General features: G+C 35.7%; 1 protein-coding gene across 4 annotated transcripts in view; it reads left to right on the top strand.

The window, feature by feature from the left end:
• ITFG1 (integrin alpha FG-GAP repeat containing 1) overlaps positions 1-26,967 on the top strand; it is an 88,137-nt gene extending 61,170 nt beyond the window's left edge. For 2 of the 4 annotated variants that reach the window (XM_040615220.1, XM_040615219.1), the window contains 6 exons: positions 3,140-3,183; positions 5,503-5,581; positions 18,479-18,603; positions 19,495-19,577; positions 21,174-21,291; positions 24,736-26,967. In XM_040615220.1, coding sequence (XP_040471154.1) covers positions 3,140-3,183; positions 5,503-5,581; positions 18,479-18,603; positions 19,495-19,577; positions 21,174-21,291; positions 24,736-24,795 — 509 coding nt within the window. In that variant the 3' untranslated portion in view covers positions 24,796-26,967. Of the gene's footprint in view, positions 1-3,139; positions 3,184-5,502; positions 5,582-15,231; positions 18,002-18,478; positions 18,604-19,494; positions 19,578-21,173; positions 21,292-24,735 lie in introns of those variants that run through there. The other 2 variants (XM_040615222.1, XM_040615221.1) reach the window with 2 other exon arrangements.
• The last annotated feature ends 243 nt before the right edge of the window (positions 26,968-27,210 follow it).

Below are 27,210 nucleotides of genomic sequence, written 5' to 3'. Positions count from 1 at the left end.
CTACCAACAGTAAATAGTAAGAATAATTTCCTAAATGATGGGTCATGAAGTACTAAAATAAATTCCTGGAGAAACTGCAGAGTTACCAACATTAGAGGACCTGAGCGCTAGATGGAAGAAATTCTGTTGTATATTTAATTTTTTTTGAAGGAAAGGGTTGGAAGAGCTGAACAAACTTATGAGGCCGCTTCTGTGAATCTTTTGTACAGTACCTTCACTTATCTCCTCATATAACATAATGCTGTTAGTATAAAAATTACATGAGATCTACACATATCTACCATTCAACTTAAGTATTTTTTTTAAACTGTGTGATTCTATTTAAAATTTGGAGGAAGATTAGCTTGTAAGTCATTAATCTGAGGAAAAATATAATTATGCTTGCACATGTAAATATGTATGCCATAGTGAGATGGAAAGGAACCACAAGAAATTACAGCAATATTGACTTGAAGGAACATGCTTTGTTTGTCTACGACTGCATTTTTATTTTGCCTATTTGCCGAAACCCAGGCAAGAAACAATAGCCAATTGCACTTATTTTCATCTGTGCCTTGAGGTGCTTGCAGTATTTTCTTTCCAGCCAAGACTTCTGCCTTTTTTGCTGTACCTCTGTCATATCAAGCCTACTTTACCGGAGCTCTTTTCTGTATCATCTGGAAATGGTGCAGAATCTAGTGCAAAATGGGCTAGCTTCATTTCAGTGACGATTGGCATGGTGTGTATTTTGCTTATGCTGCATGATCAGTTCTGAGAGCCAGTTTGTTTCCATGTGTGAGTCAGTCTGGTGTTTTCAGCCTAAAAGCACCACACAGCACAAAACATCTTGCTGTAAAAGCATAAAACGGCAGTGAACATGGCAAGGGTGTGTGAATTACTTAGAGGCTTGGTTTAAAAGGGTAGAGTTAGATTATGACATTTTGTAATTGAGAGTAATTAGGTTTTGAAATTGCACACCCTACCATCGTCTTCAACTGCAAAGGTGTTGGGCCTTGAGCTCATTGCTTGTCGGTCTTCCTTGATTTTTTGAGAAAGAGGGAAAAATTGAGGCTGTACGTGAGCTTATGAGGACAAAGCTAAACAGGAACAACTAGAGGTTCACCTTCAAAAATTGTATTTGCCTTCATGTTATTTAAATGCATCTAATGCTTCTAAAGCACATATTCTGCACACCATAAGATAAACAGAACTGCAGCTACCACTGGGGGCTGATGCATTTATTACCTTCTCCTTAGCTTGAGCTTTATGCTCATAATAATGCCCTATAACGATTTGTCATTTTGATGGAAGCCTTCTTTTAAATAATGCTGTATATAGGTAGTGTAATTCATACAAGCAGGCAGAAAATCCTCCTGAAAAATCTTCCATTTCACAAAGCCATATTAGAGTTGTAATTGTGTGATATTTTTATGGAGAAAGGAGTAATTTGCAACATGCTTTTTGATTCACTCTGTGTAAATCTCTCTCAAAAATTGGAGCAAATCTTTTTTAGCACCCTTTTAGGGTGTGAGTATTTTTGCACAGAAACCTCAGGAAATGGGAATTAACGAGTGGTCTAAAGATATTTTTATTGAGATACAGGGGAGAGTATTTCTAACAAAGCATGCTTTATACAAGTTAATCATAATCAATAAATGCGTTGTGTTCACTTATTTAGCATATGGACAATGAAAACAGTTTTGCTTATTATAGCTGATGTATGTCAGACATACTTCGTGAGATTATTTGTTCCAGTAGTGAAACTGAACAGCAAACAGCAGTGTACTATTTCACATTAAAATTTGATTCTATTTGTAGATCTATTTGCAAATACATAGTCTTCAAATTCTGCTTTGCCACACCTTCATCTTACCTGTCCAGATGCATTTTTTGGTTTGTATAAAAATACTAGATTTTTCTGTATTTGGAAATTTCAACATTTTGAAATTGCAAGCAAGGAATGGTAACTTGGGAGTCATGACAGTTGTTAATATTCACATACACAACTTTTGAAACATTCTTTAACTAGAACAGTACTGTTTCTGACTCCAGTAGGAAATGATTTCTGATCAGTCTATTACATTATGAACATCTTATGGGCACCTTTTAGTATTTTGCTGTCCCCAAACACTTTGTACCCTAAATTCTATGGAACCTTGAAGTAAGCAGAAAATGCTTTAAAAAAAACTCCTGGTGGTTAGGGTGACCTGTCCTCAAATCTGGTGCAAATCTTAATTTTCGCTATTTGCCACACTTGCTTTGGGATGCCATAATTCATGGAGAAGTTACAGTTTTACTCAGCTTGGATACTGCCTGGTCTGTATTCTCTTCCCTGCTCATAGCCATTTACTGGGCTGCTGCTCAACCTAACTGTTGTCGTTTGAATTCCAAATTTTGCATCAGAATGACACCTTGGATTAGTGTGTGTATGTGTATGATGGTGTTTGTTTTGAAGGCATTTTAGTACTGATGTTCTAATAATGTGATGGGGTGATCTAGGTTACAGAACAGACAGCTTTCATTGTCATTTAGTTGATTATAAATAAGGGTTTAACGGCTATTTCTGTAATTTAACTGATTATTTGAAACTAAAAAGTTTTATATAAGTAATTGAACATAAGGCTTTAGATATTAAGTAGCATTATACACATCCATTTATAATACTTTTTAATTCACAGAATAGGTAATGAGATTTTTGTTAGTTACAGCTTTTGTAAATTGTTTTAAATGAAGCTGTAAGACTATCCGATATATAGAAGGAAAAGTCTTCACCTTTTTACCTGTTAAAACAGTAAAGCTGAATCTCTGCCAGTATTTTTAAGTGGTTAGAAATGAAGAATAATGACTAAAATGTGCAGTCCACAATTAACAAAATGTTTTAATTTGGTATATTTTTAACTGGCAAATCTCTCCTTTTGAAGCTGATCAGCTGTGAGGTATGAAAAAACAGTGACTAGGTGATTAATTTCTGTGAAGAAGTATGCTTCAAACACATTAGGGATTTTTTATACATTAACATGCCATATAGAAGACATTTATTTTCTTTATGTATTTTAATGGATACCTGACACTGTTACTATACTTTAAGAGATTTCAGAGGTAGTGCTTGTAAGATGGCTTGTTCACATAAACGCTACAAACTCACTTTTTGTTTTTGCAGTTCTCAGCGGCCTCTGTTCTAATGACTGTCCTCGGAAAGTAACGGTAAGTATAACTGTAACTTTGCATTACTATTTAGCTTCAAATAAGCTGAAGTTTAATTATACCAAAAACTTTCCACATATTAAGACAGTTATTGGCTGGAAGAATGTGTAATCCAAATCGTGACTGGGCAAGTTTTGCATATTTGAGACCCATACCTTTTGCCAGCTGCCTGCTCGGAGATTAAAGCAGTCGACTAATTCTGCAGTGGGCTTCATTACCAAGCATCATGGGGTCTGGAATATACCAGATAGGAGAAAAAACTTACAAAATACAGCTGGATGCCCAAACTGTGTAGTGTGCCAAGACTTGTTCTGTGCAGTCAGAAAGGCCAGTCAAAAGTAATTATGGGACATATTCAGCCATGTAGCCACTTCTGGACTAAAATACAGTAAGTGGGTACAATCATAGAATGGTTTGGGTTGGAAGGGACCTTAAAGACCATTTGGTTCCAGCCCCCCTGCCATGGGCAGGGACACCTTCCACTAGACCAGGTTGCTCAATGTCCCATCCAGCCTGGCCTTGGACACTGCCAGGGATGGGGCATCCACAGCTTCTCTGGGCAACCTCTTCCAGTGCCTCACCACCCTCACAGTAAAGAATTTCTTCCTCCTATCTAATGTAAATCTACCCTCTTAGAGTTTAAAACCATTGCCCCTTGTCCTATCACTACAGGCCCTACTAAAGTCTGTCCCCATCTTTCTTATAAGCTCCCGTTAGGTACTGGCAGGCTGCTGTAAGGTCTCGTTGGAGCCTTCTCTTCTCCAGGCTGAACAACCCCAACTCTCCCAGCCTCTCAACAATGAAGGAAATATACTTGGTTCTGATGATTCTACAGATAGCTACAATACATGTGCTGTTTTCTATTTAAATTATTTTAATCATCTCCAGATACACTGCAACTCACCCACCAAACTTTCAATTAACAAATTCTTTAGCAGTGTTCACAGTGGAAGTTGGCCTAAAAGAGGAACTTAGAGGAATCCGTGCTAGCATTAGCATTTTAGTTCTGCAAAAACATTAGATTTCATTTTGACTTGAAAATACAAAAAATGCTTCAAATGAAATCGTTTTTCTTCAAGCCTATTTTAAGACATAGAGTTTAATTTCTGAAATAAAATAATAAAGGGATTTGATAGTTTTATTAGCTTAATTGCAAAACTGAAGGGAAGGTTTAAAAAACAAGTCTTCACAACAGTGTTGGTGAGCATTTTAGTATCAAGATCATTGAAACACTATTGCTTACACTGTAATAGAAGTTCTCTGTTAGAAAGTAAGATTGGGCCAGTTACCTGGCACAAAAAAAAAAAAGAAAAAAACAACAGATTTTCACCTTACTTGCTCATCTTTCATAGTTCTGCATTAACATCACCCTTGTGGTCTCCCTACTCTTCATTGTAATCAATTATTATTTCTCAGGCTTTGACCCTGTCTCATCATTTTCACTTATTGCTATGGTTTAGAACTTATTATTTTTTGAGGCATGGTGTGAAACATGTCATCATCTCTTCTTTCAGTGTTCTTTCTGTAACTCATTTGAAAGATTTTTACTGGATTTGATGCCCTAATATCAGCTTGAATTCAACATTTAAAAAAAAAAAAAAAGGGAAACTGTCTTTAAAATCTCTTCTTCCAGTTGTCCCTTACCCACCACAGCAGATAACTGTTCCCTTCCTTTCTTACTTAGGTGCAGTTGTTATGGTTCATCTCTCAGTAATCCACAATTTCCTTTGATATTTCAATTTATTTTCTAATTTAATTTAATTTTTCTCCATAACTGTACTTTGATGTTTAAATAAGTTTTCTCCCTCAAGAGAAGTTGCTTAAAATAGATATTGGTACTCAACAAGTAACTGTTCAGTCACTTTCATGAATTAAATAAAACACTGCTAAGTAACGATAACAAAATTTTGAATTTGTGTAGTGTTTTTTAATTCAGAAAGACCATCAAGATAGTGCATTCTCTCAGACAATATCAGATGAGTTCTGCTTTCTCAGAACATGCAGTTATTTCTTTGAATTTTTAGGGTCGTTTTTTTTCTTTTACTTGTAACTTCCAAGGAAACAGTAAACCTTTTGCCAGAAGACTAAATAGTATTGCTTTCTTCATGAAAAAGTAAATGTTGCTTTGCAAAGTGATTAGCCTTATTTTGAAAATTTAATTTCCACATAATGCTATGATCAAAACAGTTGCAAGATTTTGAAATTATCCATATCAAAAGGAAATCATTAATCTAGAAACATTTTTTTGTTGCTTTACTGTTTTATTACTATAGCTTTGTCTGTTCCTAAAATTTTGCCTTCTTTCCCCCCACCTTGTAGCCTTTTGGTGTTAATCAGCCTGGTCCTTACATCATGTACACTACTGTAGATGCAAATGGATACCTGAAAAATGGGTCAGGTAAGATAACCTCATAATGAGAGTACATACGGCATGGGCTGTCTGTATATACTTCTCAGTAACCTAAGAGGTGGAAAGAAGCTTCCGAGTGAAATGTGACGGTTTTGAGTAGTGTCTTCAGTTTACAAGGCAAAAAAACCCTAATCCCTTTTTTTCTTTACAGATTGCATATTTATTACAAACATTGCAACTGCATTATTTTTTCTTCTGTTCCGTGCAAATTGGGTTTGACCAGTTAGCTGTGTCTTGCCCAGTCTGAAAAATCATTGGCTATAGTATCATCAGTTTGTAAAATAGCGTAAACTTCTAATGATTTACTTTTTCTACCAGTTCCTTAGCAATTACACATTAAGAAACAACAGTGGCCTTGAAATACCTGAGTAGAACCTTGTAGCTACATGGAAAAGTATCAACATAACATTCAGTAAACAAAGAATATATTTTTCTGGAGTTGTTGGCTGTGGCAGGCTAACAGGCATCTATAAAATCATCAGTAACATGAGGAAGATAGAGAATGGCTGCATCCTTTCACATAAGAAAAGAACTACAAGATGTCAAAGAATCATTAGGTAGCAGGGTCAAAATAAATGGAAAGAAGCAGTGCTTCGTGCAGCTTGTAGCTTAACTAGAAGTTTAATCACGTGAGATGTTGCAAATGCTACAGTTCACACGAGTCCAAAAACAAAGGAGTCAAAAAAGGAATAATCCACTGGGCCATGGTCCAAGCAGTGCCTAATGTTAGAATATCCTGGGGTTTATAGGTGACTGTACTAAGTGTTCTGTTAGTCTAACTTATGCCTGTTACTTATGACCATAATGGACTCACCTCTTGCTTAGGCAAAAAAATGCAAAACTTGCAAGCCAAAACATGATAGGAGTATGTATGTCTGTAAGTTGCACCATTCTGGCTTCTTCCCAATGGTGCCAGTCATCTGCATCTGTCACTCAAGTCTTATTTCAAATTAAACTCAGATTTTTTTAAAAAAAGTTCCCTATAGTTCACTGGGGAAATGGTATTCTGCGTAACACTGATTTAAATAATAGCAATAATTTAGGGGGGGAAATACTGACATGTTAAGATCCTAAATCAATGATAATGCTCTTACCTTAAAGACTGTGCTCAGGACTGTTAATTCCACCCTGGAAAAAAAAATACAAAGAAGATACCCTGAAATACAAGCCAGATAGCTGCAAAAACATATCCTGATGTTCTCTACCACTTCTGTATTTATACATGCTTAAATATGGGTTTGGAAGCTCAAAAGAATTCATGTACATTTTAATCAAACCAATAATTAATGCTAACATGAAAATGTAGAATATTTTTTCTAACTGTTGCACAAATTCATTTTAACGAACTAATTGTCATTTCAGTTGTGCATTCAGCATCATTGCTCTGAAGGTGTTCTTCATAAGCTAAACTTAAAAAGAGCTTACATATTTAGTTAGGAACACTTAAAACCCCATGATGAGTTTAGAGATTTTTAGTTACACTACACTCTGTTACTATCTGACCCATGCCCTTAGGCAGCCACTTCTGTTAGGGTGACAACTGGCATATCTCATTATTGTCATTTACCAAGATGAAGGCTTGCAAACTTTGTCAGTACCAAGTCACGCTACAGCCTATCTTGTTAACCATATCAGAAAATACTGATAAAGGCCTATGCAGGATCTTCCTCCTTATTTCTCAAAAGCCTGGGTTCCTGTGAATGGGAAACTTACTTCATTATGCTGTCTTTTTGGTTATTTGTGGTCCCTAATAACTTTTGAATCCACTAGTTTACTTAAGCCAACTTTAACTGGAGCATACGTGCCTCAATTAAAACTCTACCTGTTCTGTAAAAAACGGCAGTTTGGTAGAAGACAAAATTCCCCATGAGGAAAAGACTTTAGTTGGAGATTGACAGGTATTTGCTCTGGTTTTGTCCTTGGGCTGCCCATATGGTCATAACGCATGCAGTTGCAATTAGCCATAGCCTGAAATACTCTCGCCCAAGCCATAACGAAGGAGCATAGCAGAAAAAAAGCTTAGTGTACTGTAGAGGGTTTATGGGGAAATAGAAGATAAGGCTAAATGGTGTTGCAGGTTCCATACAGGAGGTAGGGCTGCCTGCAAAGACGTGCAGGCTTCATATTCGTACAAACATAGACATCCTTAGTTTCACTGTTTCTATTGCGCTTTTGAAAGCATTTTGTCCCAGGACAGGTTTGTAGGTATTCCTGCGGTGTTATCCATATTACTTGAACCCCCATTAGAGTGCCTTTTCTGTTCTGTTCTTCTCAATGACCAGGTATCTCGGGTTTGTCCTCTTTTTGCTTCCATGTTGCATATTGGCTTTAGAATTGAGTTTCTGATAGGATACCAGTAAACCATACACTTCAATACTTCAAGCAATTTTGTTGTACCTGTTCCTTTTTTAAAAGATAGGAGTACCTGGTTTTCAAAACAACAGAGGTATAAACCATTTGGAATTTACTTCATATCTTGGTAAAGAGTAAAATCTTTTACTTTCACAAATTTGCGTAAAAGAGATTGAAGTTAACTAATCGCTCCTTGTGCTGTTAACTGAAGTACCTGCAGTTGGTCACTGCCCCCCGTACTCTTTGGGGCTGTCTTGGAATATGGACCTTCTGATCGAGCTTCTTCCTGAGAGCTGCTGTCAGCTACTGGAAACTGCTATGATTTCTGTATTACAGAATCTTTTTCTAGCTTGCCTCTAAAGGTTAGTTGAGTGTATTCATTGGGTGAACGTGCATCTAAATGAAGAAATCGGTGGGGTTTAAGTAGTGTAATGTATTTATTCCTTCAGGCTTACTAGGACTTAATGCAGGCCTGCCTAAATACAAACTAAATGAAAACACAGCATCATAGTTCCTTTGGCCATGTGAATTGTGAATTATGCATAGATAGCTATGCACAATCTTATGATTGGAGAAGTAACAAAACAGACAGTTTGTCTAAAAAAAACAAACAGGAAAACCATCAAATTGTCCCTTTTTTTCTACTTTAGGATAAAGTGCTATAAGATGCTGTAAATCGAAAAAACAGCATAACCTTTGCTTAGATCTAATTATACTCATTTAGATTCATTGTTCATGTTGTCAGAAGTTTTTAACTCTTGCTGCTTGTTTGTAATTAACACAATCTCAGACTTAGAAATCTGACGTTTTAAGGGAACTCATACAATACGCTTAAAAAAATCATGCCTAATAGCTAATAGAATCTATATTATTAGATTCTTAAATATTTTAAATTCCGGATATAATAAATAGTAACTGTAGAGGACTGAAACTTGGCATATCTGAATGATGTATGACATGCTGCTTTTTAAAATAAATTTGATTTTTATAAATTGACATGATTTTAATCAGAAGATGACAAAATAATGGATTCGTGGGATTTCAAGTGCAGAATATCTATTTAAAGATTAATTCACAGCAGTATAAACTGATTCAAAACCCCGCTTTGAGGAAACACAAGTTTAGATGGGTTTGTTTTGTTAATGTTTGACCATTTGGCACTTACTACTTAAGGAAGCTTAAAAAATAACCCAGTGGCAAAATAAAGGTCTTGTTCCAACTACAGACAGCTGTGTAATGGAAGAATGCACATAGCTTACAAATTTCTTACATCTGTGGGGAATAAAGCTAGCTTAAAATTTGGACCTATGTAATGTATAATTTCTTAATTTTTTTTTCTGGTTCTGTCTTCCAAGAACAAAACCAAATACATTCTTCTTAAACATTATCTTTAGGGTTTAGTGAGTTTGGTTGTTTGTGGGGGAGGGGGCAGTGCTTTTAGAAATGCAGTGGTTTACAGTTTGCTCTAGGAAACGGCTATCAAATATGATTTAATACGGGTATAGTACCATTCATCTTCACTGCTACCATATTTACAATAATAAAAACCTAACAGACTCAAATCATGATGAATTTCCTTTTCTGTTTTGGCATTATGAAATAATGGTAATGAATTTCAAGTGCATTTATGACCCTAGCAGTATTGCTACAGGGAAATTTCTAATACTGTCTTTGATAAGTTTCATGAATGTAGTATGTTAATAGATTTTTTTTTGAGTCGGTATAATTCCTGCAAGAACTTTTCAAAGTCATGTTTTCAGAAGTTATTATATTAAGTTCGTAGCTAGACTTTATTCTTTTATGAGTCCTACTCATAAACTTTGGTGAATGTTTGAACTACTTTAAAACTAATTTTCATCAAGTTATTTGCATTGCTTATATAATATCATGGAACAATCCATATCTAAAGCTTTTAATTGTATGAAAGAAATTATGGGATAATCTGATAGCTTGTAATTATATTTTTAAAATAATTCATCTCTTTCACAAGAAGTAATACGGCTAACATAGTTGGTTTTCTAATTAAAACAATGATCACCATTCCTTCCCCACCTCCCGCCCCATCAACTGATGCTATTTGTTGTCTCAACCACTAGTCCTAGCGGTCTTAGTTTTACCTGGACCACTGAAACCAAATTATCTAGTCACCTTAAGTTACCCTTCCAGTCCTGGGCTAAAGTAGATCCTACAGTACTCAAATGTCCACCATTCTGCTTCTGTTCTTCCTGATTCTCAGGTCTTTAGTTCTGAATTATGCTGTCTTTCATGTATGCAATATTCATGCAAAGAGTAAAATAAAAAAGCCCGTATGGCTGTCCTTATCTAATTAATTTTAAGGTTCTTTGATCTGCCAAGCCTTAACTACAGGAAATTTGCATAATTACGAGGGGTTTTCTGAAATGTTGTTAGAATTGTACTCTCTTCTATTAATAATCCTGTATGTTGTTAAAAGATAGCAGAAACGTTCTGTGCTTTTACTTCACGTTCACGTTGCTCAATTCACTTCTAATCTTACAACAAGAAGTACTGTTAAATTAGCTGCAAGGAATAACAATTGCCAAAGAGAGCATTAGAATTGAGAACTGCTGGGTAATAAGGAATTTTATGCTGAGATCAGGTCCAGGTGTAAATCTGGGAGAAGTATGTAAACTCAAATTGAAGTCATGCTTCCCAATCTGTTTCCTTTGATCTGCTTTTCCATTCCCCACTTCTTTTGGAGTTATTTTTAAGGAGACCCCACAGTTAAGTAGAAGTGTCAACCAGGATTTTCAGCTCAACATCTGCATTTCCAGGGCTTTTTTGGCTTCTAATAAATTACTGATATTATTTTGGCATGGTGTTTTTCAGCTGAATCCTGTGAGCAACAATGCATAGCATAAACTAGAGTATAATAACTAGGGTATAATATCTAAAGTTGAGCACAGAGTAATTCAAAGCGGTTCTTTGGGTGGAGGGGTATGCATAAAATGAATTTAGTAAAGCTAACCAAATGCAAGCTTTTGGGCTGTGTTGGGGGTTTTTTTATTTAGTTTTTTTTACAAATTGTTGGTTATGAAATAGCTCTACTAATTCTCTTTGGTTTTGAATAGAATTTTGCTTAATGACTGGTGCCAATTAGGTTACTGCAGGTGGCATCTATATGGTTCTATTTGTTAACCTTGGCTAAAATGCTGGCATTTGATTTTTGCAAGCTGAAGGGGGTCCCAATAATGACCCTTTGTGTTTTCCTGAGAAGGCTACCTACTTGATACGTTTGGTTTCATTTATTTTATTGCTAATAACACATGCTGATTTTTTTTTTTAGAATTAAGGTCCTTGTGGACCCAAAACAACATAAATATGATCAGATACTTTAAAGTTAATAGGCAGCAGCTGTTAATTTACTGACTTTTTTTCAGAAACTGCACAAGGACAGTTTCGTATTGTAGCACCAGCACAAGGCAGGCATTATAGATTTGTTACTGCAGTGTTGCCTGGTCAAGGACTGAATGAGTCAGATGGCTGGGGACTCCTGTAGAGGCTTCATACTATGAACATCAGGCTGCCTTTAACCATCAGCATCTTTTTACCCTGTTTTTCCTTCTGATACCCCTTCCCCTTTCACCACAACTCAATTTTTCTGTCTTCCTGCTTGCTTTTTCCATCTTCTGTGTAACATCGGAACCCTCAAATACCTTTTCTTTCTCTCCTTTATAGGAATTCCTGGCCCTGAAGTCTGCCTGTCTGCAGCCAGGCAGATAGAAGGATAAGACTATGCATTGCCATAACCACAGGCGGTACTGGCTGACTCCTTAGTGTGTTGTCTAGCCAGGCAGCTGAGGCAAAAATGCTCACAGCTCCCTCTTGCCATTTTTGTGATAAGGACACCTATGGGAGTGGAGGGCCTGTTATCCTGTGCCACGTGTGGCATACCCAAAATATTTTTAATATATATTTTTTGATACACCACCTGTCTTAGATGCACCAGATGAACCCAGGCCCAACCTGGCTGGAGTTTCAGGTTGATACATAGTTCCATGTTTTCACTTCTACTTAAAATGGAAGAGTATCTTCTGTATTTCAGCCTGTTCTACAGACAACTTAATTTTCACTCTTAAATAAAAATATGCTGATCGACTTAGAGTTTGAAATAAATGGGGTCAGAGTTGCAGTTAGTGTCCACCAAAAACATCAATCCTGTGGGCCAGGAACAGCAGAGCAATAAATGTTTAATGTTTACTCAAAGATCAATATCCATATGTAGGCACAGGATTGTCGTATCAATAGGTTCATTGAATTGCTCATATGGATCAAGTCATAATTCATTTAAGCATCTGTATGACTGAAGCTATATGGACTGATAGCCTTTGCAATTCTCATTTCAGAGCTCTTTCATTTAGCTGATTTTGCTTTGTTTTGTTTTAAACCTTCATGGCAGAATGGCCTTTCACATGCTGTTAAGTCATGCCCTTCTGGATTTTTCAAATCTGCTTACTCTTCCCTGTTGTTGCATTGAGTTCTCATGCTGTTTAGCTAAATTGGATTGTGAGGCGAACACATTATAGTAACGAATTTAAACGCAAATATTGCAATATGTGCTAGACTAAAGCAAAATAAGCCTAATTTCAGTAGCCATTTGACATTGCAGGATTCATTACGTAGAATTCCACTGCACAGAAAGAAGAGTGTTTTCCTGGAGCAAGCTGGAATAATTTAATAACTGAATAGCTGGATTCTGTTAAGAGGGATTTTCTGGTTGCTATAGGTGGGAATACCATGCTAGTATGTTTTTCTATGTAACTCTCTTTTGTTTAGAAAACTTATTTGAACTTGTAATGTTGCATGCAATATTACCAAACTTCACGTATTGAGGCATTACAAATTAGACAACTTTCCCCTGCGCAAAGGGCTTGAATATCAGCAATATAATTTCATTGCTTGTTTGTTTTTTAAAGAGTTTCTAGTTTTACTTGTATAATTCTATGGTGTAAAGTTACTCTTAATGAAAACACATGTTCTCTTATGAATGCATCAGATTTGGAGTTTGGGCTTTCAGAACAAGTATCACAAGTGTCAGCAGCACTGCAAGTAATAGGTATCCAAGTTGTAAGTGTGCACTTTCAATCCACTTCTCCAGCTATTTCTGGAACTCCAGAAAAATGTATTGCAGAAAAAGCTGAGAGGTGAAGTTGTGTGCTGCATTAATCTAGAATTTCCTGTTGTGTGGGCTAATGATAAAAGGCAAACAACTAAGTCAGAAGAGGGAGACATCCTCAGCCCTTAGAAAGCTGAAACATTGTATAATGTGAAGCAGAAAAGGAGCTCTTTTCTCCACTACACTTTTTTTCCAACGAGTGACCTACAAATCCAAAGGCAGTAACAAGGGAACTTATTAAGGGAATAAAGTAAAGCTTTCAACTAAAGCCAAGGAAATCAAATTCTCCAACTTTCTAAAAATCTTTCAAGTTTGAATTTGTTGGGGTTTTGGTTTTTTCTGAAAGGTGCTTTTTAAATTCTTATGCATATTACACAAGTGTTTAATTACTACCAGCTATATTTTCCCTTTCTTTTGTAGTAAGTCATTCTGACATACTCTCAAACAAAATAAGGAGCTGCCAGCTTCAAGATGGGGACACACTTTGGTGCCCCCATATACAGCCGATAATTGCTGTAAAGTAAATATCACTGAGTATTTCAACTGTGCAGTTTGTGATACACGTTCACTGTGAAATTTTACCTAACTCTTGAATTGGCTTTGTCTTACTCCAGCTGTTGCATGCATGTTGCTCACAGCAGTGCAGCAATTCATGCAACTGCTGCATGTAGTTTTTTGTAATAATTTTCAGTTTTTCTAGGATGCATAGGTGCATCTAATCTATAAAAAAGCACTCATTCATGTGTTGACCTCAGTATTAAGTAGATGCCGGTACAGAAGAATATAGATGCAAGTCTAAGACTAGAGGCTGCAACTCAGATCCTGTGTTTTACAGAAGGAACTTGGGGTTTTTTACCAGAAAAGCTGCCTATATTGTCAATGGGGACAAAGAATGTATGTCTAAAAGCAACTCCTTGATACACTTTCTAACTTTGTTAGATGTTGGGGGGGGTTTGACAAGTTGATTCACACTTCACAAATATCTTCAGTTACTATTTTGGTGAACGTATTAAAGCTTCTGATAAATGCGTCATTTTGCAAATTAGGGAAAATCAGCAACTGGAAGAAATAATGACATAACATTTTTATTCATGAAAATGCATCTGTTTAGTCCTCTAATATATTGAATTTGGTGGGCTTTTGAAAGCCTAAATGTTATTACTGTATTTTCCTTTAATCTGAGTGGCTTTAAATGCAAATTTTAATTTGTCAAGTGTAATTAAAAAAATTCAAAGAATGGCGCTTCAGGAGACCACAAGTTTGAAATTGGATTTTCTATTAGTCTTTTAGCTCTGTGTAGTGCTCTTGTGTGTTCTGCTCTATCACTCCACAAAATAAGCTTATTTAAACTGACTGAACAATATCAGTATTGTGAATCTGTTTATGTAGATTCAACTAGACTGTTCATAAATCCAGTATTACACTTTATCAGTTCTGTTTAAAGAAATAGTAGAAAGTATTGCTTCTACATGTAAATGCAGTCACCTTCCCTTCATATAGTTAAATTGGCTTCATTTAAGCACTTAGGGTGCCTGAAATAAGCTGTTGAGGACATTACAATTTAACCCAGGTCAGAGTGGGTTACTCTTAAGCTTTCAGCAAGTTTACATCAGTTTAATGAAAACAGAAGGGAAATGCATTAATTCAGATATAAAAGAACAAGTACTGTATGTGTCATAGATGACACATCATTCAAACAATACTTTATAAAGGTTAATGATATATATTGTTTCAAATTTTATATGCCAGACTTCAAAAATAAGGAGATTGATGCAGAGATGTTCAGAATGATTTCTGAATATCAAACTGCAAAATTTTGTGAGGTTTTGCTGCCCAACATCATCAGCTATTTCTTAAAAATTTGCTCTCTGACAGGCTGAAATCACTAAAAACCATGTCTTAAAATATTAAGTTTTTTTACTCTGCCCAAGGTTTTTGAAGTGATAAACTTAGTGGCTTATGATTTTAAACAAAAAAATAAACACCAAAACCTACCGGTACCATAGTCCATGATATCTGGGTGCATCCAAAAAACTTCTTTGCAACAAGAAGCATAAGAAAAAGACATAGTGTTGAATAGCCTTTAAAATAGTATTAAAAAGTAATAATGTAGAGCATGGATAGGAGAATGTTTTTTAATTCTTGTTTATAGTAACAGTTCTACTGATGAAGCTAAATGAACTGCGAAGCAACAACCACTTTCTCCATCTTGCTTGCATAGACTTCCAAAAGCTTGAAGAGCAATCTTAGTCTAAGACATAAATCCCACCTTTCTTCTTGAAGATGGAATGGTATTTTCAAATCTCCTTGGAACAATTAGAAAACTGTTTACAATAGTTTTACAACAGGACAAATAGCTAGAGTTGCTATTTGAATTAAATTTGAAATATTTTCAGAAGAAAATTAATTACCAGTGACTGAGAACTTCAAATATGACAATAAACTCTTGACAGTACTCTCTGTAATTTCTCTTTTTATTTTTAATCGTTGTTCAGGGGTTTTGTGTTTCTCAGATGAACGCTTGTCATTCTTAATTACTTGTTTGCAATTCTGAGTGGATCATCTGACTAACCATCAAGCAGAATTTATGATATAGGGGTGGGAAAGCAAGAAATAGTCTCAAAGATCTCAGATTTATAGTCAGCTTGAAAGTAAAACAGAATCTTCTATATGCTATTGTCCTGCTTAGCTAGTATCTCCCAATTTTAAAGACAAACAAAAGGCTATGTGCACATTTTCTGCCTGCTATGTAGAAGAAAACATTTCTTCCTGACCTTTGCAGATGATCTATTTGCATCCTGAAGCATAAGATTTCATGTTCCTTATCTTTTAGTAGGCACAAGAACCAGTGATAGTAGCTATGAAATTATTCAATGCTTTTAAGAATTCTAGCTGCAATATCTGACTCTCTAACCTCTTTAAGGCTGACTGCACACAGTGTATGACATTTTCTTTTATTTCCTTTAATTTAGTTGACATTCATTTCACTTGTATGATGAAAGAAAAAAAGAAGATCTCAGTTGCAGCCATCTCATAATCCTAAATATTTCACTCAAAAGTAATTCTAAAAGCTTTTCAATGTTAAATGTTACAGCAGTACCTTGTTCTTTTGGGAAAAGTCCTTCAGCATTAGTGAACCAAAGTTAAAGTATTATGTTATACCACGATCAAGTAATGCATACCTTGTTTGTTTTTGTAACTTAAGTCAAATCTAATAAACCTACCTTTGCTTCTTGCTGCTTTTATTTTGGTAACCAGTGCTTTCGTATATTATGTGCTTACCCTAGTTTAAGAATTACTCAAATTTTAGATGTGGAAATTGAGCAATTTAGCCAAGATCATGTAAGGGAAGTCAGTGACAGCGGGGACAGACTCAGGACTCAAGTCCTACACTGTTACTTCGATTCATTGGAAAAAACCCCATTCTTAAAGAGAAAAGCTGCTAGGCTAATGATTTCTGCCACAGATTCCATCATGTAGGAATTCACCTAATGATGTACACACTACACCTTGCCCTCACAACAAAGAGCTGAAAGTACAAATCCTGTTTAAATACTTCCACATCTACTTGCTTGTTATATGGTTCTGCAGGGGGGGAAATTAAAATATGCCTAATCTTGAGGAAGGCTGTTAATTATTTTTTTTTGCCAACAGCATTTTAGCTTAATAAAAAGGTAACTGCATCAAGCTGATTTTTCAGATCTCATCTAAGTGTATTTAGTTGACATTTATCTTGCCTTTTTAAATAAAATTATCACAGCTCTAAAACTGCAATAATACACAATATTTACCTCATGATTAACATGCCTGTTTGAAAACATGCCTGACAGCATATGGCAAGCTTCTTCCTAAAAACCTGGTGGAGGGTGGGGAGGTTCAGAAAAATAGAACCATGAAGTAATCGTTGCATTGAATAGGGGTTCAAAATTATTGTCATCCAGTATACAAACTAGTTTGTCCCACACAAGAGGATACAAAAGCTGAAGAGCTGCTTCAGAATGTATGGTGTCATTATCTTGGTTGTCCCTTGGTGCCAGTGCCACCATATAGCGGCAAATGCATGCTTGCACTTACCAGGCTGTCTCCAGGAGCCGAGAGTGAAAAATGGGAGTTTGTTTCTGTTTTTTTCCTGAAGGAATGTTTGACTTTGCCAAAGAAGTTGTGGTAGTTGTTTTTGGGAGTTCTGCCACACACACCCCCACACATACCCGGCTTTGTTTGCTGCAACTGTGCAAGATGCAGTGCAACTAGTATGGCCAACAGCCAGCTGTCTGAAGCAAAATACTAATTTTCAGAATCAAGCCTTGGAAGAAAGTGTGGAGAGGTAGAAAGGAGTTGGCTGTAAATCCATTACAAAATGTGAACTCATGTTCCTTAATTCATGTTCTGTTATGTTTTGCCACTTAACTTATAATCTCCAGTCTCAGGCATAATCTGTCAGGTGTCAAAGCAGAGAAAAATCTGACGTTTAAAAAATACTGACGATATCATATCTTTGTGAAAAACTGCTTCTATTGATCGCATAAACCTACTTGTGGATATCAAGTATCCCTCAAATTCATTTCTATTAATCTGGTGAAGGGCATGCTGATATCATTCCAGCTATGTAACCAGATCACTTACTAAGAGGCTTTCAAGAGATTGAACAAAGAATCTACACAGGATCTGAATCAGTTTGCCAGAAATTAAAAGATGACATGATTTTTATTTAAATGGAATAATGGGATACTTTGGAAATGGGATGTTAGTGAACCTGTTGATAGCTGCAACATTTGTCTGTTTCCCTGCTGCCTTGTCAGGAAACAAAGAATGTCATTTTTGCCCTACAGTCTCTCTTTTAATTATTTATAATTACATGCTTTCACAAAGGCCTCACTTGGAAACACTGTAAGCCTGTTTTCATTAAATCAATTTATTATTTACGAATTTGTTCATGAGAATTTACTAATTTTGTGACACAACAAAAACCAGTAGTTACTGATTAACCATAATCAGAATTAAAGTGAGCCTTCACATGTTGATCCCTGAGCTTGTAAATCAACAGGGCAAAAGACTTGGCACTACTCACATCAAAATGAATGTCGATAGCTGATTTCTTCTCAACTTGTAACAAATAGTAGCAATTCAGTTTAACGTAGAAATTGCATTCAAAAGACTCATCCAGAAATCTAAAGCATTTAAGCTATTCTCCAAGTGAGTGCCCCCAAGTAATTTGGAAATGTGAGATTGAGCCTTTAAGGTCTAATAATCATGCGGTTGGTTAAAAGTTTTTAAACATCTTTATTACTGACTGAAACGTGTATTTGTGTAGAAAGTTGGTGGTTTGGGGATTGGGGTTTTGTTTGGGGTTTTTTTTCCCCAAAATACCTACTTGGGCTTCTTTTGTAATTTTATTTCAGCTGGACAGCTTAGCCAGTCAGCACATTTTGCTCTCCAGTTGCCATACAACGTGCTAGGCTTGGGACGTAGTGCTAATTTCCTCGACCATTTGTATGTTGGCATTCCTCGTCCTTTAGGAGAAAAGGTTAGTTGAGATTTAAGATTGTCAACCTAATGTTTATGGTGTTACTTTTCCTAATAGAGCTTGGATGGAAATGCTGCTAGAGACACGGGTTTTTTTTTCTTTTCCCAGAAGCAAGAATATCAAAGTAGTAAGTTTGAGTACAGAAAAGTTTGCCAAAAAGAACCTTGTATGCCTGTTTTTTGGGAGAGTGTATAAACTCTGAAGCTAACACTAGACCAGAAGACAACTGAAGTTGTCTATGAATGTTAGCACAGATATATAGTGCTTGTTTATATGGTAAACATGAATCAGATCTGAGGGTCCGATTGTTATGGTCTCAGCTCTAAGACTTCCCTGAGGTTGGTCTGGCCAGCCTGTAAATTCACATAATCCTTTCCACCTCAGTGATAAAACCATGATCGATGGGATAGGAGGCAGAGATTACTGGTGTTACCTTATCTTCAGATGAAACATAAAAGTAAGGTCCTGACCATTTTCAGTCTTTAAAGATCTTATGGTACTACTTTAAAAAGTGAAGTATTCAAATTTGCGTACTGGCCAAATTCTGATTTGGATAATTCTTTTGTCTGTCTCCTTTGTAGAGTTGATTCTTTTCTTCTTTCCCTACTACATTGTTGCTTCGTACTTTTCAAGCAGATGCTGTGTTGCATGTCAGCAGTAGTTATTTTGCCTTTTACTTGGGGGCGGGGGGGGGGGGGGGGGGGGGGCTAAGGCACTTTGAAGCTTTCAGAACAAAAGGTTTATACAAGTTTAAGGGAATAATCACTTATATTTAAAATTTTTAAAAGCAACTTTTTTTGTTTCTCTTTTTGTGTATTTCAACAGAGAATTTCTTTGGTTTTAAGTGTGTTGGTTTGTTAGGAATTGACATAGCCTTTGTTTTTCTTTCAGTCCATAAGAAAACAAGAATGGACAGCTATCATACCAAACTCCCAGCTTATAGTCATCCCCTATCCTCATAATGTTCCTCGAAGGTAACTTCATCATTTTGCTTTGCACTTCACAAAATTACATTAATACAGAGTTTAAATTAGGCCTTATGTGTAGGTTTTAAAATAGTCACTTGTATAAAAGTAAATTTAAGACCAATGGCAGGGGGTCAGTTCTATAGACATAGTTGCCTCTGTGACTAGGCAGAATACTTCTCAAGTATTTACACAGACTCTTAGATAGTGTCCATAAAAAATCAGAATTAATACCAGTTCACACAAACAATCAAAATGTATTAGCAGCTCAGCTCCTGTAAATAATAACATATTTGCTAGATTTGCCATCGTTCTTTTTGACAAATTGCAAGTATGGTAATGATTGAAACAAGCGTTTTTGTTTCGCCAAACATGCAATTTCTGTCTAGTTGCGTATAAGAGCTTTTGTTCACCCCTTCTGAATGCAGTATCTGTTGCCAAAGGTATGAATGTTTTTCTTGAAGTAAAGGTGAATGGGTTGGTTATACAAGAGCTTGAACACTGAATTCACTTCGCAATTAAAATGTTTATCCCAGAAAGAGAGCACGTTTCTCTCTTTGCTGTTAGAGAAAACATCAGTCACATATTCCAGCTGCTTTTTGCCGCTTGATCTACTAGTGAGGTCAGTTGCATTTATCATGCAGAAATAATTCTGACATCAGTTTCAGCAGTTAATTTTACTATAGGACAAATAACAGTTGAGAAATTATGTGCCACTTGAGTTGCTAATTAACAGCCACAGGAATAATATCTGCCAGATGAAGAAAATTTAGTTAGTCTTGAGGTATTTAAAGTTGTTATGCAAAAATTTTTATGTTGTCTTAACTATTTTTGATTTCCTATAAACTAAGTTTATAGACACTGTAGAATAGCAGAGGATAGAATCTCCCCAGAAGAAATCAGATTTCATAATAAACACTTCTTAAACATATAATTTTTTTAACATAGGAACAAGATAGGAAGCCTGTAGTACAAAAAGGGTGTTAACTGAGCCTCAGAACCCCACAACATTTGAGGAATGTCTTCCAGAAGTCCTTGAAGTACTTAATTTTGTTGCTGTCCAGCATTCTTCTGCCATAATCAGCTGGTTATGTTGCCTATGACTGCAGTTGTCCCTGGGTAAACTTCAGGCTGGGGTGCCTAACCAACCAGCTGGACCCCATGAGCCTGTCTGAGAGGAGCTTCTCATGTGGACCAAGTAATCTTATCTTACAAGCTTATTTCACCCTGCTTCTCCATCTCCCCAAGCCCCAGGCAGTTTTGTGAAAGCTTTTCTTATGCATTTTACTTTGTCCTGGGCAGGGGCAGGAGATAAATCTCCTCACGAGAAAAAAGTCAGTCCCTGAAGATATCCACAGTGTTCCTGGAAAGGTGAACAGAAACTGAATTTAGACGTGGTGTTACCTGAAAATAATTACATTAAGCCATATATTTCCAGGTAAACGCCATTAAGCTTCAGTCTCTCAGTATAGCCGCTACTTTCTGTAGACCAGGTTGTTACCTGTCTTACGCTAGCAGGTTCTTTTCATCTTTATAAGTTAAATCTGTTTTCTGCTTCCTAATGAAGGGTATTAATGTTCCCTTGGATTGTCTTCTTTTGTATAGCTGGAGTGCAAAGCTGTATCTGACCCCAAGTAACATTGTGCTGCTAACAGCTATAGCCTTAATTGGTGTCTGCGTTTTCATCTTGGCAATAATTGGCATATTACACTGGCAAGAAAAGGTAAGCTTATTAAATTGATTTTTTTCTATATTTTCTATACTGTTCCTAATATTTTAGAGTCTTGTACACTGGAGTTTTTTTCTACAGTATAATTTCCGGTACAGACTGCACTAATTCCCAAAAGATGTTTATTATTAATTCAGTATTTACTGCAAGCTTAAAAATTGGCATTGTTTTTATTTAAGCTCTAAGACACTTAAAAAGGGAAACTAAGAGTAACATGGATAAGGTTCTGCCATTAAGCTGTTACTCCCAACTAAAGGAATTTTTTTTGTTTCATATCTAAGCTCTTTTATAGAATTTTAAGCAGTATTGTTTTGGAAAATGGAACAGAAACTTACGTTTACTTACCTTGAGTTCTGCTGGTAGTCTAAAAATAAGGAAAATGTCTCTTTTTCTATATCTGTCTTTGCTGATTGCTAACATTAGCATTCAAGACTATAAGGAGTCAATCATGTGCATATTGGCTGCTTTGCTCTGTGTGCCTGAATTATACATGCAGTGTATAGAAATCCATTGATTTGAAGAAGCATTTTGAAAGGGGCCTTTCATGTCACAAAAGAAATGTGTTCCAATTTTTTGTAACTATGCTCAGTTTACAGTCATATCCAACTGGCAGGATTGCCAATAAATGCTACTACATACCCAAACCATAATCTTAGCTGTCAAATAAAATTACTGCACATTTTGACGTGGTAGAACTGTTTGGGTTTTTGTGCTTGTGGAAATAAAATGACCTTGTTAAACATTCAGACAGGCTTTGCGCATGCTTCATATTATAAAGTTATGTCTGTCAATCTTCACTCTTCAAAATGTAAAATACAGTCTCCAACTAACAGTAAAGCTGGGAATAAACACACAACGCAACAAAATACAAAGTTTATGATGAGTTGTTCTTAGCATGTCCTACTTTACCAAGAAGGCATTGCTAACTGGTAGCTAAGACTATGCACTGGTGGCTGGGTTTAACTCTTTCCAACACATCTTAAGCAACAAAAGTAGCAGAAAAGTTTGGACTTCGAGTTGGGGAAGGATAAACTACGTATAATTGCATCTGGAGAAATGGAGATTTAATGGCAACATTTAAAACAATTCTTCATATAATTATTCATGTATTGTAATGTAAAGAAGCACTCAGCCCAGAGTGAATGCTTTCTGAGCCATTTTAAACCCCATTAGGTGATCGTGAGTGAAGTGGTGCATTGGTTATATTATAAACTCATTTCCAGCCACTCCATCTTGCTCAAAGTAGGCACAAATATTTGGATTAGCTATTTATAGCGTGTATTTTCAGACTACTATTTAAAACATTTGTTAATTCCTATAATTCTCCAATGCCTTCCTATTGATTTTTAGCTTCCCAATTTTTAGAAGCAATGGTTAAGGTACAGAACAAATAAGAATCTTGACCAAGGCTGTATTGTGCATCACTGACACGACTGGGACTTAAACTCCGAAGTTTCTTGTTTCTAAGCTTGTTCTTGTTTTTACTGCCCTTTCAGTAGTCCTCTCATAAAAGTACTGTTCTGCCTAAATGCTGTTCTCCCTTACAGATTTCTAGAATACTTATAGCAAAGAAAGGAAGGGGAAATGTACTGGCAATTACAATCTCTTATTTTCCCTCAGAGGATATATCTGTCTGTAAGCTGCAGTGTTTTATTCAGCAGTTAAAATAAACCATTTACTTCGACCTCTGCAGATTAGTAATAGGAGCCCTTTGTCTACAATAGTTCTTATGCACTTGTCTGCAAGCCAAGTATCATGTTGTTTAATTAACCATAGCGTTTAGGGATAGTATGTTGCTCTGTCATTCCTTAGAAATATTAGATCCATTAAACAAAAAATAACCCAAACAAACAAAAAAAAAACTAAAAAGCTTTCAAATCTCAGTTACTAGTTTTTAGTTTTGATATGTCGAATGAAAGAGCAGTTGAGGGAAGAATTTACACCATTGTTCATCTTACAACAAAGATAGTCTGCTACATTAGCTAAGGACCCCGATACTCCTGTGTTCTGGTTCTTTAGAACTTGCTTTGTGGTCCTGAGGCTAGTCATGTGAACAGTACACATTGATGATAATACTGCTAGAGAAGTTTTGATGGATTCATCAGAGTATCAGTTACTGTCAAAAATGAAGTAGTAATTTTTTCAGGAAGCATACAAGAAATGGAGTGAAAATTGCTTTCTAAGTGAGACTATAAAATTTTGCAGAACGTGACAAGCATTTCAATATAGGAAAGAGTATGCCACTCCCTTCTTTCCACCCCATTTTTGACATTGAAAATACTACTGACATTGATAAAGTCCCTGCCAAAAAACCAGACTGATATATCTTAAACTTCACTGACAGCTCTGCTGCCACAAAAAGCAGTAAAATCCATAGTTAATCCAATAGAGTTGCTATCATACATAAACATTGTGTGATGAGGAAATCTTTGGCCTCGAGCCAAAGCAGATGACAAAACTTTCATGGCAGAACACATGCACCAATTTCTACCAAAATTGTCATGTATATTTATCAACTGAGATACAAATCTGAATGCCCACACAACAGCATACTGTAAAGGCTCTTTTTTACTTTACTCATTAAAACAACAAAAAAAAAAAGTTATATATAAGCAAACTAAAAAGCATTTAAATCTCTTGCTAAATTCTTATATGCTAGGATTTACACATACTGTCTGTCATGACAAAATCACTGTTTTCTGGAAGAGTTCACACTGTGTTCAAAAATCCTTTAATAAGTGCTTTCATACTCTTACTGCTTTAGAACACAGGAGGAGGCTTGTGGGAGAGGACATGGTTTTACACATTACATGGATTATAGGTACAATTTGAATATGCTTGTTCCTTCCAAGCACCATCCAAACTACTCTTTCAGCAGATCAATGTGTTCTGCATAAATAAGCAAGGAAATACATCCTACCTCGCATTTTCATAATGCAAAGAAAAACACGGAACATTTTTAGCCTGTTTGGTGCTGTTAATTGGTGGCTGAACTGCCATCACTGTCTACATTTGTATTTAACAGATTTTTTAAAAAGAATCTCATTTTAAGTGTAACATAGACAACATTTACAGTCAATCGAGAGTAATTTAATCTCATCTTTATAATGCAGACTAAATAAATATGTTATTTATTTAGTCTTTCTTTGTTCTTGAAATACTCCTTTTAAAAAAGCATTATTAGAAATAATAGAAAATAATGGGTCATAAATACCAAAACAGCAGAGCACTAACAGCAGAAGCCAATTTTGCGTAGATTATTGCTATTTCAAACTGACATCATTTAAAAGCTAATTATTGGGGCTTTTCCTAAGCTTTTTGCCTTTTGTCGAGTGAGTGACTTGGAAAATATCAACCATTCTCTGACATTTGACAACTCATTTCTGTAGCAGTATTGCTCTAGATCCCACAAAGTGTTTTTTTATTATTATTTTTCAGAAAGCAGATGACAGAGAGAAGCGACAGGAGGCTCATCGGTTCCATTTTGATGCGATGTGACATGCCTTAATATTTATGAAGGAGCTGCTACTCATTTGCTTAATTGAATTACTAAATTCTGATTTGTAAAATGATTACCGTGAAAATACCACTGGTGTGTTATTTGTAAATGTTGCGTTATTTGGTATTTATTTGGAAAGTATTAAAATTAGACCTGAATGTCTCACAAGGCCTTTCAGTTAACAGACTGTATATAATAGCATTTGGTCTTTATTGAACAGAACCATAATTTTATTTTTCTTAGTAAAGGGATCGAATTGCATGTACCACTGTTTACGTACCACCAATTCCTTAGTAATATTTGATAGAAAGAAAGCATTGTAAATAAAGTTTAGCATTTCAGTGAGCAGAATACTTTGTACCACTTCGGTTGGTCTTGTCATTTATACATTCCTGCAAAATAACCTGCATTTCTGAAAACTTAAGTTTCAGCAGTTTCTCAGATTACTTGATCCTTAATTATTCTGATTGTACTAAATGGTGCTCAACTTAAAGTATTCTGTGTTTTTCTTTGTTTAAATCTATATGTGCAGTTGTTAAAGAATTTAGAAATTGGAGAGCTAAAAGAAACCTGCAATGTTAATGGTAGCTTAGTAGCTCAGCATGGGATAGATGCAGTATTTATGTGTGTTAGTTCTAGAGAGAAGACAATGCATTAAAAAATTAAAATCATAACAATGTATCAGCAATACATAAACTGCTTTTATAATTAAACTATAACCACAATTATTTTAAAAAGGCCTAAAGTCATTATGAAAGTAACTTTCTTAATAAGAAAAGTATGGGATATTTTTGTTTGTTTGTTTTGTTTTTAAGGAAGTTAAAAGAAACATTGTGGAGTGGAAGGAGAATGAGGATTAACTCCCTAAAATTTGTTGCTATGGGATGAGATAAACAGAGATTAAATTAAGAATAGAATACTCCAAATAAGCAATGAACATTATCTGTGTACATTACTGTGCCCAAATTTTGTAAGGTTCTAATAATTACGTAAGACATGTAGCTCTAACACCATTTTAAATATAGAAGTTGAGCTACTTGTCTTATGAAATTATTAGAACCGTACGAAGTTATAATTGCTCAGTGTTCTTTGGATCCTGGAAGAGTCTCTAAAAATAATCATGCTTTTATTTAATAGTTGCTCCTTAGTGATGTGACTTTACATGATTAAGTGTGCATTTAAATCTGTCCATTTGCATTCCTAATAAGTGCTGTTTGATAAACTAGAACACACTTTTTCAACTAAGTGTCGGTCCTATAGGCAGTCATCTCTGCAGTAGCTATCTCCTCCAGTCTGGCACTTGTCGTGTAACCTGCTGTCCTGTAACACTACCTTTGCTTGTCAATACAGGAACAGAGAAGAGAGCAGGTACAAAGCTGAACTGATTATGTCCACCCTGAATCATAGTCAAACAATTTGCTACCATGGCAGCACTGAACAGGGACCTATTCATACACCAACACCAAGCCAAAACCAAGAAAAGTACTGATAAGTGGTCTACTGAGCTATGAAGTTTTACTAGACATTTCTAACATGAACTGATCAGATGCCAACAAAGGAGGCTTTCATACGACATTACTGTTACTATTCAGGATAGCGTATTTCCTTAATGCACACCTTTAATGTTTCTCTTAGAGTAGCATGAAAAGGTAAGATTTTTCAGATAAATACTTAATGCTATTGGACTTTTAAACCATATTGATAGAATTTGCTCCCAACAGCAGAAGTAATAATGGATTTCATAATTAAGAGGAAGCACAGTTCAATATATTTTCCTGTCTTTTTCAGATATGTGGAGAATAAGGCTAAATGCACAGTGCCATTGTGGCAGCGAAGTTGTCTGTAGCCCTCTATCACAATATAATAAACATAGATTAGCCTCCTTATGTTTTTTGGAAAAACAATTAGGAATGAAATAACCTCATGCTGACATTTAAGCTGTTGTCAAGTTAACAAAACAATGAACTCAGTGTCTTTTGCTTTAAGGTATTTTGCATGCTCAGTAGTGCATCATTGCATCACTTCATTACAATACATTATTGGCGCTTTAATAGCTTTCCTATAATAAAGTTTACCACAGGTTCTAGCTACTCATAGCTTGGCTCACAACAGTATATGCATACTATTTTGAATTAAGGCATTAAATATTGTTAAACGTCTTGTCAAAGGTTTCATGTTGTACTTTGGTTTTTATTCTATAAGCATCAAAAATATTTTTGTGTAAGGTTATGACCCTTCTACCAGTAAGGTTAAGAAAGCAACATCAATTAGAGAGTGTAGTTCCAGGTGATCAGTGCAGGAACAGAGAAGTGAGAAATAGCTCTAACTACATAAATTTTCAAAATGCATCCATCATAACACAGCCCTGGTGAGAAGTTATATTGGAAGGCTTTTTCAGTGTGAAATCTCACCTA

Source organism: Falco naumanni, chromosome 15 (genome assembly GCF_017639655.2).
Source record: "Falco naumanni isolate bFalNau1 chromosome 15, bFalNau1.pat, whole genome shotgun sequence".
NCBI classification, from domain to species: domain Eukaryota; kingdom Metazoa; phylum Chordata; class Aves; order Falconiformes; family Falconidae; genus Falco; species Falco naumanni.
The sequence above is the reverse complement of the archived record's forward strand: the minus strand, read 5'-3'. Positions and strand labels throughout refer to the sequence as shown.